General features: G+C 37.8%; 1 protein-coding gene and 1 long non-coding RNA gene across 2 annotated transcripts in view; one reads left to right on the top strand and one right to left on the bottom strand.

Moving 5' to 3' along the window:
* The window catches only part of LOC143039422 (uncharacterized), a 453,541-nt gene that overhangs the window by 400,659 nt on the left and 37,882 nt on the right, over positions 1–15,000 (top strand). The gene's annotated exons all lie outside the window — the stretch shown is intronic.
* Positions 5,169–15,000, bottom strand: part of LOC143039630 (uncharacterized) — a 15,651-nt gene continuing 5,819 nt past the window's right edge. The window contains exons 2-4 of the mRNA XM_076209898.1: positions 11,529–11,670; positions 10,730–10,919; positions 5,169–5,231 (exon numbers count right to left, since the gene is read on the bottom strand). Coding sequence (XP_076066013.1) covers positions 5,169–5,231; positions 10,730–10,919; positions 11,529–11,670 — 395 coding nt within the window. The remainder of the gene's footprint in view (positions 5,232–10,729; positions 10,920–11,528; positions 11,671–15,000) is intronic.

Genomic DNA, 15,000 nt, shown 5'->3' with positions numbered 1-15,000 from the left:
GCCAAGCACCACGACCACATAAAACCTTATTACAGCCATCAAAGACGAGACAACATTACCCTCTTCAACGGCAGGAACATTCCTGTACACAATTTCCTCACTGAGGTTGATTCAGAGATGATACGGAGAAAAGCCACTGATGATAAAACAAAAATAACCATTTTAACATCCAAAATAGACAAACACGGTACTCTAGCTGATGCCTTCATTCAACATTCAAAAGTAAGTTATGCGAAAGCGTCAGTCAGAATGGATCGAAAACGAAAATATTTCACTTGAAACGTAGTCTACATTTTAGGATATCTCCAACTTCTCTCTCAGTTACACCCAGCCACATTACAAAAAATTGGTACTCTTGTATTCAGACCAGGTGACAAGCTAGGCATATTCTCAAGAAAACTCTCTCTGACTTAGAGAAAACTATCGCTCACATACAGAGCCAGTCAGTACTTATCACGCCCAACCATACGGTAGCCCAGGTCACACAGTCACCCTTACATAATACGATTATATATATATATATATATATATATATATATATATATATATATATATATATATATATATATATGTATATATATATGTATATATATATATATATATATATATATATATATATATATATATATATATAATATCGCACACGGTACCAATCTCGCCATCGCCTCTTCAATAACACAAAATTTTTACACATGCTGCCAAAAACAGGTCACCTGGAGAACATATGTTACCATAAATGCCCGACACAATCAAGAAACATTGTGCTATTCATAGTACGTGTTTTCACACGCCCGACAGATGCTGTGTACTACAAGCACAAAGGCAACATAGACATGACTACATCCCCGGCAAGATAATCACATAATCCACCTCCTGCACGATATTCACGTTACATATTTGCGAGATATTCACGTAACATATCTCCTGTAAGATATTCACGTAACACATCCCCTGCAGGTCATTCACGTAACACCTCTGCCGCATGACTACACACTACAAAGAGTAATTACCCACCGACGACAGTGAACCCATATGCAAATATATAAACTTCAACTATACCGGTATATACACTGGACATCCCAGACACACATTCCCATGCCTTGACTTTCAACGCCACACCTGGAAACACCAAAATTACAGTTTTTCTTGACACGGGTTCCCCAGTTGATATTATGTCAGTGAAAAAAAAAAAAAAAAAAACGGTATCCATTTTGGAACCACCGACGCAAACCTGTGCAATGTAGATGAAGTACCTTTCCCTATCATTGGCAAAATCTCTTTTGACATTAACTTAAAAAATGAGTGCCCATCCATTCCAGTTATCACATAATGTACGTAGTTGATGTTTGTTTCCCTGATGATATCCTAATAGGCTTAACATTGATGAAGCAATGCAACATAATCATTTACCCTGCTCAAGATGAAATAATTTATTCAAAGAACTTTCTTCCTGTATTGCATTAGACAAATTCACACAAAGTCAACTACATCAACGTGGCTGAGCAGGCAAAACAAATGGTAACGTCAATTAATGCTAATCAAAGTCACTGTGCTTCATCACACGAGGATGCACCAGCTGTAAGCCCAAGTGGTAACACTACCCAAATACCTTCCCACAACTCTAACTCTACTATTCTACTGACACCAGTGGACTTGCGTTCTAAGCGTAACAGGCGCACTAACTCATCCCTCATGTCCAAATCAGCGAAACTTAACACAAAACACACCGTAAATAACGTTGAACCTTCACCTCTTAGAAGATTTTAACAGCAAATCAACCCCTGTTCCAGATGTGTTATCTACCTTCGGCAGAGAAAGTAGGAAGTACAAAAACATTAGAAAAAAGAAATACTCCAAAGCTACAAATTACCTAATCAAAAGAAGAAGGACCAGGCAGGTTAAAAGTAGAAGAGACGAAATAGAAAGAGTAGAACTAAATAAGCTTGTTAACAAAAGGCAGAGAAACATGGATGAAATAGAGAAAAATATTTGGAAAGGTAAAAGTATTAAAGGAAACGAGGGCAGACATGCCTTAAGAAGACAGCAAATTATATGTTTGAAAGATAGAAATAGAAAAATAATTGAATGTAGAGACAAAATGGTAAAGAGTAGAAGTTTACCAAGAGCTTTACTCGTCGAAGACCGTAGTTAAGTCAGTAAATATATATGTAGACATTAGTAGTGCACCAGAGTTTACAAAAGAAATAAAATTTGCTCTAAAACTATGAAACAAAGGAAAGCACCTGGGAAATATGGTATATCGATAGATCTGTTGAAAGACACAGGAAAATCAGTTCATATTAAATTAGTTCAGTTGTACAACCAGTGCTTACGTCAAGAAAGTGTACCTGATGCGTGGTGCAATGCTATAGTAATTTTGCTTCACAAAAAGGAGAAAAAGAAGACCCTAAGGACCTTAGTAACTATCGAATGATTAGCTTGCTATCAAATGAATATAAAGTATTCTCCAAGATCTTTACAAATAGACTAGGTCAAGCTTTAGATGGAAACCAACCTAGACAACAGGCAGGCTTTAGGAGAGGATATTCGACTCTAGACCATTTGCAGGCGATACACCAACCAATCGAGCAAACGACAAAATACGATATACCTCTGTGTTTAGCTATTGTAGATTACGAGAAGGCCTTTTCTCGGCAGAACAAATAGCAATACTAAACTCGCTACGCAAACAGGGTACAAACGAGCAGCTAGTAAGAGTTTTAGAAAATATTTATGCAAAAGGTACCCACCCGTAAGATCACCTTCACATATCCTTAGCCCACTATACCAACAGATCCTTGTCCCATGCCAACTGGTGCACTTGGGCCTTGTGTAAAACAGGAATTGGGGTCGCAGATTAGTGATCTTTCCTATCCTCGGGAATCAGTACTATTCCAGTTTTTAAGGCTTTTAGGTGTCTGTTGGTGTAGTGGGCTAAGGCTTTGTGAAGGTGATCTTACGGGTGGCCGATAGCAGTGGGTTCGAATCCTGCATGCGACTGTCATAAAACTATCGGATTGATGTCGCTGTTACTAGCGAATTTCTCTCATAGTTACAATGGCGAGAAGCTTGAAAGGGATTTGTTCCGATCCTTACCCCTTGCCAACTGGTGCACTTGGGCATTGTGTATAACAGGAATTGGGGTCGCAGATTAGTGATCTTTCCTATCCTCGGGAATCAGTTCTAATCCAGGTTTCAAGGCTTTTAAGTGTCTGTTGGTATAGTGGGCTAAGGCTCTGTGAAGGTGATCTTACGGGTGGCCGATAGCAGTGGGTTCGAATTCTGCATGCGACTGTCATGAAATTATCGGATTGATGTTGTTACTAGCGAATTTCTCTCTCTCTCTCTCTCTCTCTCTCTCACACACACACACACACACACACACACACACACACACACACACACACACACACACACACACACATATATATATATATATATATATGTATATATATTTATATATATACTGTATATATATATATATATATATAATATATATATATATATAATATATATAATATGCATATATATATATATACATATATGTACACATATGTATAATATATATAATATATATATATGTATACATATATATATATATATATGTGTATACATATATGTATATATATATATATATGTATACATATATATATATATATATATATACATATATATATATATATATATATATATATATAATATATTTATATACCTTACATATAACAAAGTATGCATGACATGTATAGACCATATACATTATTGTTTGCAAATTATTTTTGCATTTTATAGTGGGCATATGTTTTATTCGGAAAAGTTACCATTGAATAAAAATGAGTAAGTTTCTGTATGGAAGCGTATTCATGTGGATTCGTATTCAAGCATACGCGTGTTTTGATTAATTCCATCCATGTGTGAACTTGGACATTTTTTATGCGTGAGTTATTGTGTGTATGTGCATGTGTGTGTGTGTGTGTGTGTGTGTGTGTGTGTGTGTGTGTGTGTGTGATCGTGTGTTTCTACGTGCATATGCAATGAATTCATTTCATTGTGCAATTCAAATGAGCATGAAAACTGTTCTTTCCTTGTTTACTTTGTTATTCAAAAATAAACTATTGTACGCGTTGAAGGTGAATGAACAGTTTGAAAACATATCTATATCTGGAAAAGATATTAAATAAAAGTAGAATTACAAAGTTGAATGCACGGTCCCATACATATTTTTCTTGACACAATAGAGTTGCCCTGTTAAAGTACTTGTGTTATGCGCTTTAATGTAAATAAAATTATTACTATTTTCATCAAATGAGATCATCACGGACATAGTAGTAATCACAAAAAAAAACCACATGTTTTGAATTTGATCATTTGTTTCGTAGAGGAAATGTCACTGATTCAATTCACTTAATCATGTTTCGTTCATGTAAGAATATCCAGAAAACTCTTTCCCATTTGCGAACGGTTTTACTGTCAAGCCATCATATTAGAATGTGTCTGTAATTGGTGGAATGTGTGTACATGCCTAGGCCAACTACCTCTCTTCCAAGAGGGAAGATGGCTTCTGGAATATAGATTAAAAAATTCACATCCACTTCCCACGTAATTAGAAACACCCTTGAGCTTAATGAAGTAGTTATTGATGTTAAAAACAAGTTAATCAAAAGGCCAAAATAAAGAGTGAGGGGGTTTTATACAATGTTTTTTCACTGCAGTAATATATTTTCTAAACTATCTTTACCAACAAGAAACAACCGTAATTTAAAGCTTGATTTATAATATGGACGGAATATTTTGTCGGTTTGGTGATTTTAAAAATGAGATCTTCAGAATGCCAAAATGCGGAGTGAGAGGAATTTTGCATTTTTCTTTACAGTAATATATCTAAAACTATCATTACCAACAAGAAACACTCGTAACTTAAAGCTTGTTTTATAATATGGACGGAATATTTTGTTAGTTTGTATTCTATCCACAATTGGTAAATTCAAATTTTAGTTATGGACAAATAGAAAATTGTTACCTTTATAATCTTGTTACGCTATGAATTTTTAACCTGAATCTAGAAGCAATAAGCTGGCTTACTATATTGGTTGCAATTGTAACAATAAATCAAACACTAGCGTAGCAGGATTTTTTGAATAACTCCAAAGTACCAAGTAGGTATCTTGGACTCAATAGTTGACCACATAATCTTCAGACAAGTTGTCCTCCAAGTAATCTGCATCTTGATAGTCCTAAAGAGAAGAGAAATTTTGGTCAAAGAAGTTTAACCCTGAAGTAACTTAAAAAAAAAAAAAAAAAAAAAAATCGATTTCGGATGTTGTAAAGATCAACACCCCCAGATTATTCATGTAAAGAAAAGCTAATCTACATACTAGCATGTAAAGAATAGTAACCTCAGATTAGGTTAGGTTGGGTTAGGTTAGGTAAAGTAAGTTCACTATAAACCCACTATCGGAGAAATAATAACGGAAGTACAGGGAAACAGTATATTTCGACTACTATCTGTAGTCCTCTTCAGCATTCTGCTGAAGAGGACTACAGATAGTAGTCGAAATATACAGTTTCCCTGTACTTCCATTATTATTTCTCCGATAGTGGGTTTATAGTGAACTTTTACAAATGTGTTATAACATACCAATTTCCAAAGGTAAAGTAAAATAAGTAAGGCAAGGTAAGGCAGGTAAGGTGTGGTAAGATGTGGTCAGATGAGTTAAGATGAGGTAATACGAGGTAAGACGAGATGAGACGAAGTGAGACGAGGTGAAACGTCGTGAGACGAGGTGAGACAAGGTGAGGCAAGATGAGGCAAGGTGAGATAAGGTGAGGTTAGGTGAGGTAAGGTGTGGTAAGGTGAGGTAAGGTGTGGTAAGGTGAGGTAAGGCTAGGTTAGGTTAGATTGAATTAGATTAGATTAGGTTAGATTAGATTAGATTAGATTAGATTAGATTATTAGATTAGATAAGATTAGTTTTGGTTTGGTTTGGTTTGGTTTGGTTTGGTTAGGTTTAGTTAGGTTTGGTTAGAATTGGTTAGGTTTGGTTATGTTTGGTTTGGTTTGGTTTGGTTTGGCTTGGCTTGGTTTGGTAAAGTTAGGTTAGGTTAATTAAGTTCGGCTAGGCTAGGCTAGGCTAGGCTAGGCTAGGCTAGGCTAGGCTAGGCTAGGCTAGGCTAGGCTAGGCTAGGTTAGGTTAGGTTAGGTTAAGTGAAATTCTTTGAACAAGCTTATAAAGATTAGCCATCCTCACAATGAGCTTGTTAAGATGAGCCACCCCAAATATTAGTTTGTAAAGTTAAATAACCCTCAGGTACATTAGGGTTGTGGATCTTTACAAAATCCTCATTTTCTTAGTCTTATTTAATTTCTATTTCTTTGTTCATTTATTTTCTTCCTTGCGGATGATGACTATAAAACGTCAATAGACGTAGAATAATTAGCAGTTTTGATGTTTATTCGCATTATAATAAGATACTCAAATATTTTTTTGTAATTGGAATTAGGACAAAAGAATCAAAGCTTGGTTTAATGTCATGTTATAGCAGTCAAATGAAAACAGTTAAATTGAGTTTAAAAAAATAAAGGGGATATGATTTTGCAAAACATGTTTTGCAGAATACAATACTTTTGGGTTGGTAGCTATGATTCTTTGTCTATTGCAAGTTAACAATGAAAACAATCATATGATGAAAAATAGGAAGTTATTAGCACATAGTATATGATATTACTTAGGAAATAAGAAATTTCGAATACAACATGGCTGAAGGAGCATAGAGAGGAAAGAGGTGTAATATTTACCGAGTGAAGACGTCTTCATACTCATACGTTGGTGTTAATTTCTTGTACAACTCCGAGTGGTTGACAGAATGTAAATTGTTGAAAATTATTGTAAACTAACGAGTGTTTCACTGTGGATATTGTATGAATGCTAAAATCGAAATGTACATATGATTCCCAGTTTTGATAATGTTTATAGACATTTATGTTTATGAGACTTCAACGTACAAATGAAAATGTTTAATATATAAATGAATAAATACGTAAACAAATGAATAGATACATACCTGAATATATAGATGAACATATATATATATATATATATATATATATATATATATGTATATATATATACATATATATATGTATAAATATATATATATATATACTATATATATAATTGATTACTAAATGTATATAATTGATTAAATTATTTCAAAATATATATAATTGATCCGGAAAAAAGGGGATAATCAAAAATGTTTTATTTGCTTCACAAAGAAATCTCGTCAAATGATTTGGAAAGGAACTAAGCCGGAAGTCATACTAGATTTTCCTTTTAACTTATGATAAGTTAATGAAAAAAATATGCACAAAATATTTATACAGGAACTGCAAAGAAAATTGCTGGATGAGAAATAATATCAGAGTAAGAAAGATGTTAGTAAAACCCTATATATATTTTTTTCCTCAATGAAAGAAAAAAATTGTTTTAGTTTTATGGATCAATTAATAAAAAATATACACGATGGCTTTACATTATTTAGTGATTCATAATGCCTAGATTCATTAGTTTCGGAACAGTGCGAAGTCCAAAGAGCGGAAGAAAAGCTGATACAATTACAAAATGGTCACCACCTATTCTACTATAGAGGTAAGGACAAAGAAAGATGTAGTGGAGTAGAATTCTTGATAAACTGAGAAGTTGCTGGTAACGTAGTCAAATTCAGTAGTTGAAAGACGTAGGGAAATTGATTCATATTAAATTAGCTCAGCTGTACATTCAGTGCTTACGTCAAGAAAGCGTCCCTGATGCGCGGTGCAATGCTATAGTGATTTTGCTTCATAAAAAAGGAGACCAGAAGGACCTTAGTAACTATCGATCGATTAGCTTGCTATAAAATATATATCATGTATTCTCCAAGATCCTTACAAATAGACTAAGTAAAGTTTTAGATGGAAACCAATCGAGAAAACAGGCAGGCTTTGGAGGCGGATATTCGACAATTTCCAGGCGATAAACCAACTAACCGAGAAAACGACAGAATACAATATACCTGTGTTTAGCTTTTGTAGATTACGAGGTCTTTGACTCTGTAAAACAAATAGCAATACCAAACTCGCTACGCAAGCAGGGTACAAACGAACAGATCGCAAGAGTTTTAGAAAAGTTTTATGCAAAAAGTACCGCTATAATTCGACTACATAAAAATACAGAAAATATCAAGATCGAGAAAGGAGTACGGCGAGGCGATACAATTTCATCTGAATTATTTACAGCTTGTTTGGAAGACATTTTCGGAAGGTTAAATATGATGACTAATGGCGAATATTTGAACCACCTAAGTTTTGCGGATGACATTAAGAAAGAGCTATCTAAACAACGGAAGTCTCAAATTAGGCTTAAAAATGAATGAAAGTAATGTTGAACATGAAAGTTCAAAGTAAAGAGATTATAATTTATTGTGAGAGTCTTGAGAAACTGGAAGAGTATAATTATCTAGGCCAGATGGGGAAAGTGACGAAAGATCATGATAATGAAATAAAAAGACGCATTACAATTGGTTGGAAAGTGGTAAGTATAATGAAATCCTGAGAGGTTCTCTACCTTTATGGTTGATACGTAAAGTTTACAATGAATGCATTCTACCAGCAATAATCTACCGGTGTGAGGCTTAGAAAGTGATCAAGCCCATGGAAGCAAAGTTAAGGACAGCACAGAAGAGAATGGAGAGGTCAATAATGGGAATAATTCTGAGAGACCGAAAGAAAGCAGGTTGGGTGAGAGAGCAGACTAGTGTGGAAGATATTGTGGAGGCTATAAAAGAGAGGAAGTGGAATTGCGCAGGTAAGTTAGTGCAAACGACTGATGAGCGATGGAGCAAGTGTGTTACTGAATGGACGCCGCGAGATAGGAAGCGTGGAAGAGGAAGATCAGATAGAAGGTGGAGAGACGAGATCGAAAAGAGTAAAAGCAGCAATGACTGCAACAGCTCTGTAGGGAAGAGGCCAAACGCAGAGTATGGGAGTCCAATATATCTTACGTTTCGCTCAGCAGGGCTTCTTCAGAAATAACACCGATGAAAAACATTTTACTCCTTATATAGCCCGAGCCTTGCGGGGAGAAACAAACATTAAAATGGTGTATACACAATTTGCGCATATTGCTTGTTACTTGTAATTAAAATTCCCAATGGTTTGTTTATTGTAAAAAATCCACTATTCTGATTTATATTTTCTATGAGGGATATAAACGCCGATTCTAAACATCTACGTTTCATTGTATGGTTTTCATATTACAAGATTATAAAATATGAAAACCATACAATGAAACGTAGATGTTTAGAATCAGCGTTTATATCCCTCGTAGAAAATAGAGATCAGAATAGTGGATTTTTTACAATAAACAAACCATTGGCAATTTTAATTACAAGTAACAAGCAATTTGCGCAAATTGTGTGTACACCATTTTAATGTTTGTTTCTCCCCGCAAGGCTCGGGCTATATAAGGAGTAAAATGTTTTTCATCGGTGTTATTTCTGAAGAAGCCCTGCTGGGCGAAACGTAAAATATATTGGACTCCCATACTCTGCGTTTGGCCTCTTCCCTACGAGATCGAGAAGTTTGCAGGAGTGACGTGGCAGAAGATGGCACGGTCGTGTGATTCATGGAATGCTATGAAAGAGGCCTTAGTTCAGCAGTAGACTCAGGATGGCTGATTTGATTGATTGATTGAATTATGCAATATACATATTATACCAAGGGTTTTTTCCCCTTACATGGGAGGTAGCCAAAGTCTAAAGGCATAATTCCACTCCCACCCATTTCATCCGCACCCATTCCACTACCATTCACCACCCCTCCCCCCTCCCTCCCTCCCTCCCTCCCTCCCTCCCTCCCTTTCATTTTGGCTCCTCATGGATGACGGGTCATCCTTGCATCTCGGCCATCGCTCTAGGTCAGAGGCAATGCAGCCAAACAGAGCACATCCACAGCAAGGCCGCCTAATTTAATCGGCGAGCACCCCTCCCCCTCCATCCCCTCAGGCAGAAACATTGAAGTCGGAGAGAAATCCCTTCGGGTTTCGACAAAATATTATTCACACATAACCACTCCTCAGCCCCCCAACCCCCCATCCCCCATCCACTCCCTTCCATTCTTCGTAGTATCATACAACTCTGCAATATAATACAGTTAAATTCAGATGAAATTCTTAAAACGTTCGATAAAATGGCTTCAGCGTTGCAAAGTATAATGGCAAGAAATATTTCGAGTTTGTATACTGCATGATTCACCGGGAAAATAAAAGTATAGATGGATTAACTAATTAATAAATAAGAAATGAGTTACTAAAAATTATAAGCAAAAACTCGATACAAGAATAGATACACGAAATTAAAGCTTGTTCAGTTAACAAGTTGATGGGTAAGTAAATGTTTCATAAATTATATTGTTTAAATAGATGAAAAATTGTACCTGGTTTCCTTATTTGATCTTCAAAGTATTTCGTCAGTAAAACAGTTTATTATTTTTTTCACAAAGATTTCCTACATATTTCTAGAATAGATATAGGCGTACGCCGCTAATCAAAAGATTTACTTAGTAAATCTTCAGATACAGAAGCTATTTAAGATTCGAAAGACCAAAACAGAGTATTCACAATGTAAAACATGTTCCTGAATATACCATTTTCGAAAGAGTGAATCTTCGTTTTCGTAACTTCGAATAGAGACTCACTTGTGAATGTGCGTACCAAGGGGTCACCCCATTAAGAGCGTTATTGTGGTCAACTAACGATATGTTGTTATTAATGGGAAGACTTCCATCACGAAGTGCATCATCTGACTCCTGAAGAAGATCTTGAAGATGGTAGATGTAGTCTATGGTGCTCTGGAGTGTCTTGACTTTGCTGACTCTCTTCCCACGACTGAAAGGAGAAAGAGTGTGGTGATGAGTTCTTTAAAGAATCTTTGTTGTCCTATTGATGCGATTGACACCTGGAACGTACATTATGGTACGGTTTCAGTGTCTAGTCTGGTTCTTTGAAACGGAAGGCGATTTAGTGAGGAGTGAATCTGTATAAATAGTTTCAGTGGAAATGCAGTTTACATGCACATATGACAAAAGCATAAGTACGCTCACACACACACGTACACATACTTGCAAGTGTGCACACACACAACACACACACACACACACACACACACACACACACACACACACACACACACACACACACACACACACACACACACACACACACACAAGCATAGCTCTCTCCCCGTAAAATACAACTAGGTAAATACACACACACACACACACACACACACACACACACACACACACACACACACACACACACACACACACACACACACACACACACACTTTCACACAAACACAAAAGCGCCCACACACTCGTACACCCACGCATACACAAACACTCAAGCACATACATATAAGCTTGCATTCTTGCATGTATTCTTGCTTGATTGCTTGCTTGCTTGCCCAAAAAACATGGACGAGCCATGCATACCTGCTGGGAAACGGTACGTAGCGTCTCAACCTCGCGAAGGCAACATTGACGGCTTGGACTCGGCGTCTCTCGCGGGCATTACGCCGAGCTACCAAATGCGGAGGCTTCTCCCGATGGGGCACATGCTTGTACGCACTCTTACCTGAGGCCAAAGAACAATTTCACAGGTCTTAGAGTAAGTTAAGTGTGGCTGGAATGCAAGCAATCTAATAGTTCGAAAAAAAAAAATTAAAAGACATTCTGCCTAATCTACGGCATGTAGACTCGTTTGTTTTAAGAACCATTCATATGATCAAATAGTCTGTCAAACCCGGTTTGTCAAACAAGTGTTTGAAGTAGTGTTTGATCGTATGAAAGGGATATTTGGTTGTCGAACCCGTTTGTCAAAGGTGTTTGACAAACAAATATCCCATTCACACGGTCAAACATCACTTCAAACATTTGTTTGACAAACCGGGTTTGTCAAACTATTTGCCCGTGTGAATGGCCCTTTAGACAATGAATTGAGTGTTAATAAAGTAAAGACTTGATTGTTTCGCAAAAGTTTACACAGATAAACATATACATATATATTAGTATTAATATGTACAGTATGTATGTATGTATGTAAGCGCAATGTATGGGCGCATTGTATGTGTGTTATGTATGTGCAGTATGCATGTATGTATGTATGTATGTATGTATGTATGTATGTATGTATGTATATAATACATACGTATACCAAGATTTTTCCCCCCATACAAGGGAGGTAGCCAAAAAGGAAAAGGCATAAAATCATTCCCACCCAATTCCATCCTTGAATACACTCCACACCCCTCTACCCTCCCTCTCATCTTAGCACCTCCTAGATGACGGGTCATCCCTGCACCTTGTCCACTGCCCTGGGTCAGAAGCAGTGTCGCAAGACACAGTACATCCACAGCAAGGCCGCTTCATTAAATCGGCGACCCCCCTCTCCGTCCCCCCATGCATAAAAGGAGAAGACGGGGAGAAATCCCTTCGGGCTGCGTCAAAAATTTGCTCACACATACTACCTAACCCCCCATCCCCCCGCCCATTCCACCTCATGCATCACAACATCATCCATATACAACCACTCTCCATTCACCCCTGTCTTCTGTCCTCTTCCGTCCTTCCTCAACCAACATTCCCCTCTTCCTCAAAGCCCCCTTCACCCCATCCATCCACCTCATCCTAGGACGTCCCTTCATGTTCACTCCCTCCACATCTGCCTTCCATACCTCTTTTACTAGTCTTTCTTCACTCATTCTTTCCATGTGTCCAAACCATCCTAATACTCTTTCATCAACCCTATCTCCCAGCTCCCTTTCCACCCCTGTTCTCCTCCTCACCTCCTCATTTCTCACTCTATCTAGCCTAGTAACCCCCATCATACTTCTCAGACACCTCATCTCAAACACATTCAAACTCCTTCTCTCTTCTTCTCTTATGTTCCATGTTTCTGCCCCATACAGTGCTGTTGGCACAATCACTCCTTCATATAGTCTCCTCTTAAGATCCATTCCCAACTGTCTATTCCTTATTACACTTTATAATCCACCAAGGCATTTACTCGCTTCTCTCAATCTACATTCTACCTCCACCTTCACTTCACCTTTTCCTGCCACATTTGCACCCAAGTATCTAAAACTATCCGCTTCCTCCTGTCGCTCTCTCTTAATGCTCACTTCCAGACTTCTGCCACTTTCACCCCTTGTACATCTCATCACCTTACTTTTACCCACATTTATCTTCAGCTTTCTTCTATCACATTCTCTCCCAAACTCTGTCACTAACTTCCCCAATCCCTTCTCCGATCCTGCCACAAGTGCAGTGTCGCCCGCAAACAACAGCTGGTTCACCTCCCACTTTCCTCCATTTTCTTTAACCATCTCCAATCCCTGACCCACTACCCTTGCACTACCCCATCCATGTATAAGTTAAACAGCCAGGGCGACATAACGCATCCTTGATGAAGTCCCACCTTTACCTCGAACCACTCACTCTCTCCATTTCTAATCCTGACACAAGCACTACTGCTCTCATAAAAACTCTTGATAGCTCCTAGAAGCTTACCTCCTATCCCGTATATCAGCAAAGCCTCCCACAGTGCCTTTCTGTCTACCCTGTCGTAAGCCTTTTCCAGGTCCATAAAGGCCAAAAAAACATCCTTACCATTTCCTATAGTTCTCTCATATATCTGTCTTACCACAAAAATCTGATCTACACAACCTCTACCCGTCCTGAATCCACACTGTTCCTCGCCAATTACTCCCTCTGTTTCTCTCCTAATCCTCTCAATCAAGATCCTCCCATAAGCCTTCCCAACTACACTTAACAAGCTGATCCCTCTGAAACTACTACATTCACACTTGTCCCCTTTTCCCTTGTAAAGTGGAACTATACAGGCACTCCTCCAGTCCTCCAGCACTCTACCCTCTCTCCAGCAAACATTAAATAACCTCACCAGCCAGTCCACCATCACTGTACCTCCTTTTTTTTTAGACATTCTGCATGGTATCCATCCAGACCAGGTGCCTTACCTGCTTTCATCATCTTAACAACTGCCTTCACTTCATCCTTCCTTATTTCTCCTCCATTTTCCTCACTCATAACGGTCATTTTCTTAGCATTTCCCACTGCAGCTATCTTTCCCTTTCTATCCTCCTTCACATTTAGTAACTCCCTAAAATATTCTGCCCATCTTCCCCTTACTGCCTTCTCTTCCATGATCATCTCTCCATCTGCACCTTTTACCTTTTCTTCTCTACTTGATTCGCCTCCTCTTCCTCTCTTAATTTCTTTCCAAAACATCTTTTTATTACTTTCAAAATTTTCTGTCATACTCTTACCCCATTTCACATCTGCTCTCCTCTTTGCCTCCTTTATCTTTTGCTTTACTTCTCTTTTCTTTTCTTTGTACCTCTCATATTTTGTAATTAATCTGTGAAAGCTCGCTTCTTCTCTTCTACAGCCTTCTTTGTTTCCTCATCCCACCATTCACTACCCTTCCTTCTATTTCCTCTTGTCTTTCTTTTTCCACACACCATCCTTGCACAATTTGTGACTCCCTCCTTGAACCATCCCCATTCCTCCTCCACACCTAACTCTACTCTATCCTTCATTTCCTCTCACTCCTCCTTCAGCTTCTTCTTGTACTCCTCCTTTTCCTTTTCATTTAAAGAGTTCACTCTAAGCACCTTCCTACCTTTTGTGCCTTTCCTCTTCCTCCATCTATCCTCCACTCTCAACTTACCTTCCACCAAAAAATGATCTGATATTCCCCCACCCTCTCCCCATAGCACATGTACATCCTTAACTCTTCCTATCATAATCCTATTTACCACTACATAGTCCATTAACGCTCTATCTACCACCCTTCCCTCCACCACCCTGTCCCATGCGTACTTATGCTTGACTTTCTTCCAAAACACTGTATTTGGTATCATCAGCTCTCTTTCTAGACAAATTT

The sequence above is a fragment of the Oratosquilla oratoria genome, chromosome 26 (assembly GCF_046742065.1).
Source record: "Oratosquilla oratoria isolate Oo_2021 chromosome 26, ASM4674206v1, whole genome shotgun sequence".
NCBI classification, from domain to species: Eukaryota; Metazoa; Arthropoda; class Malacostraca; order Stomatopoda; family Squillidae; genus Oratosquilla; species Oratosquilla oratoria.
The sequence above is the reverse complement of the archived record's forward strand: the minus strand, read 5'-3'. Positions and strand labels throughout refer to the sequence as shown.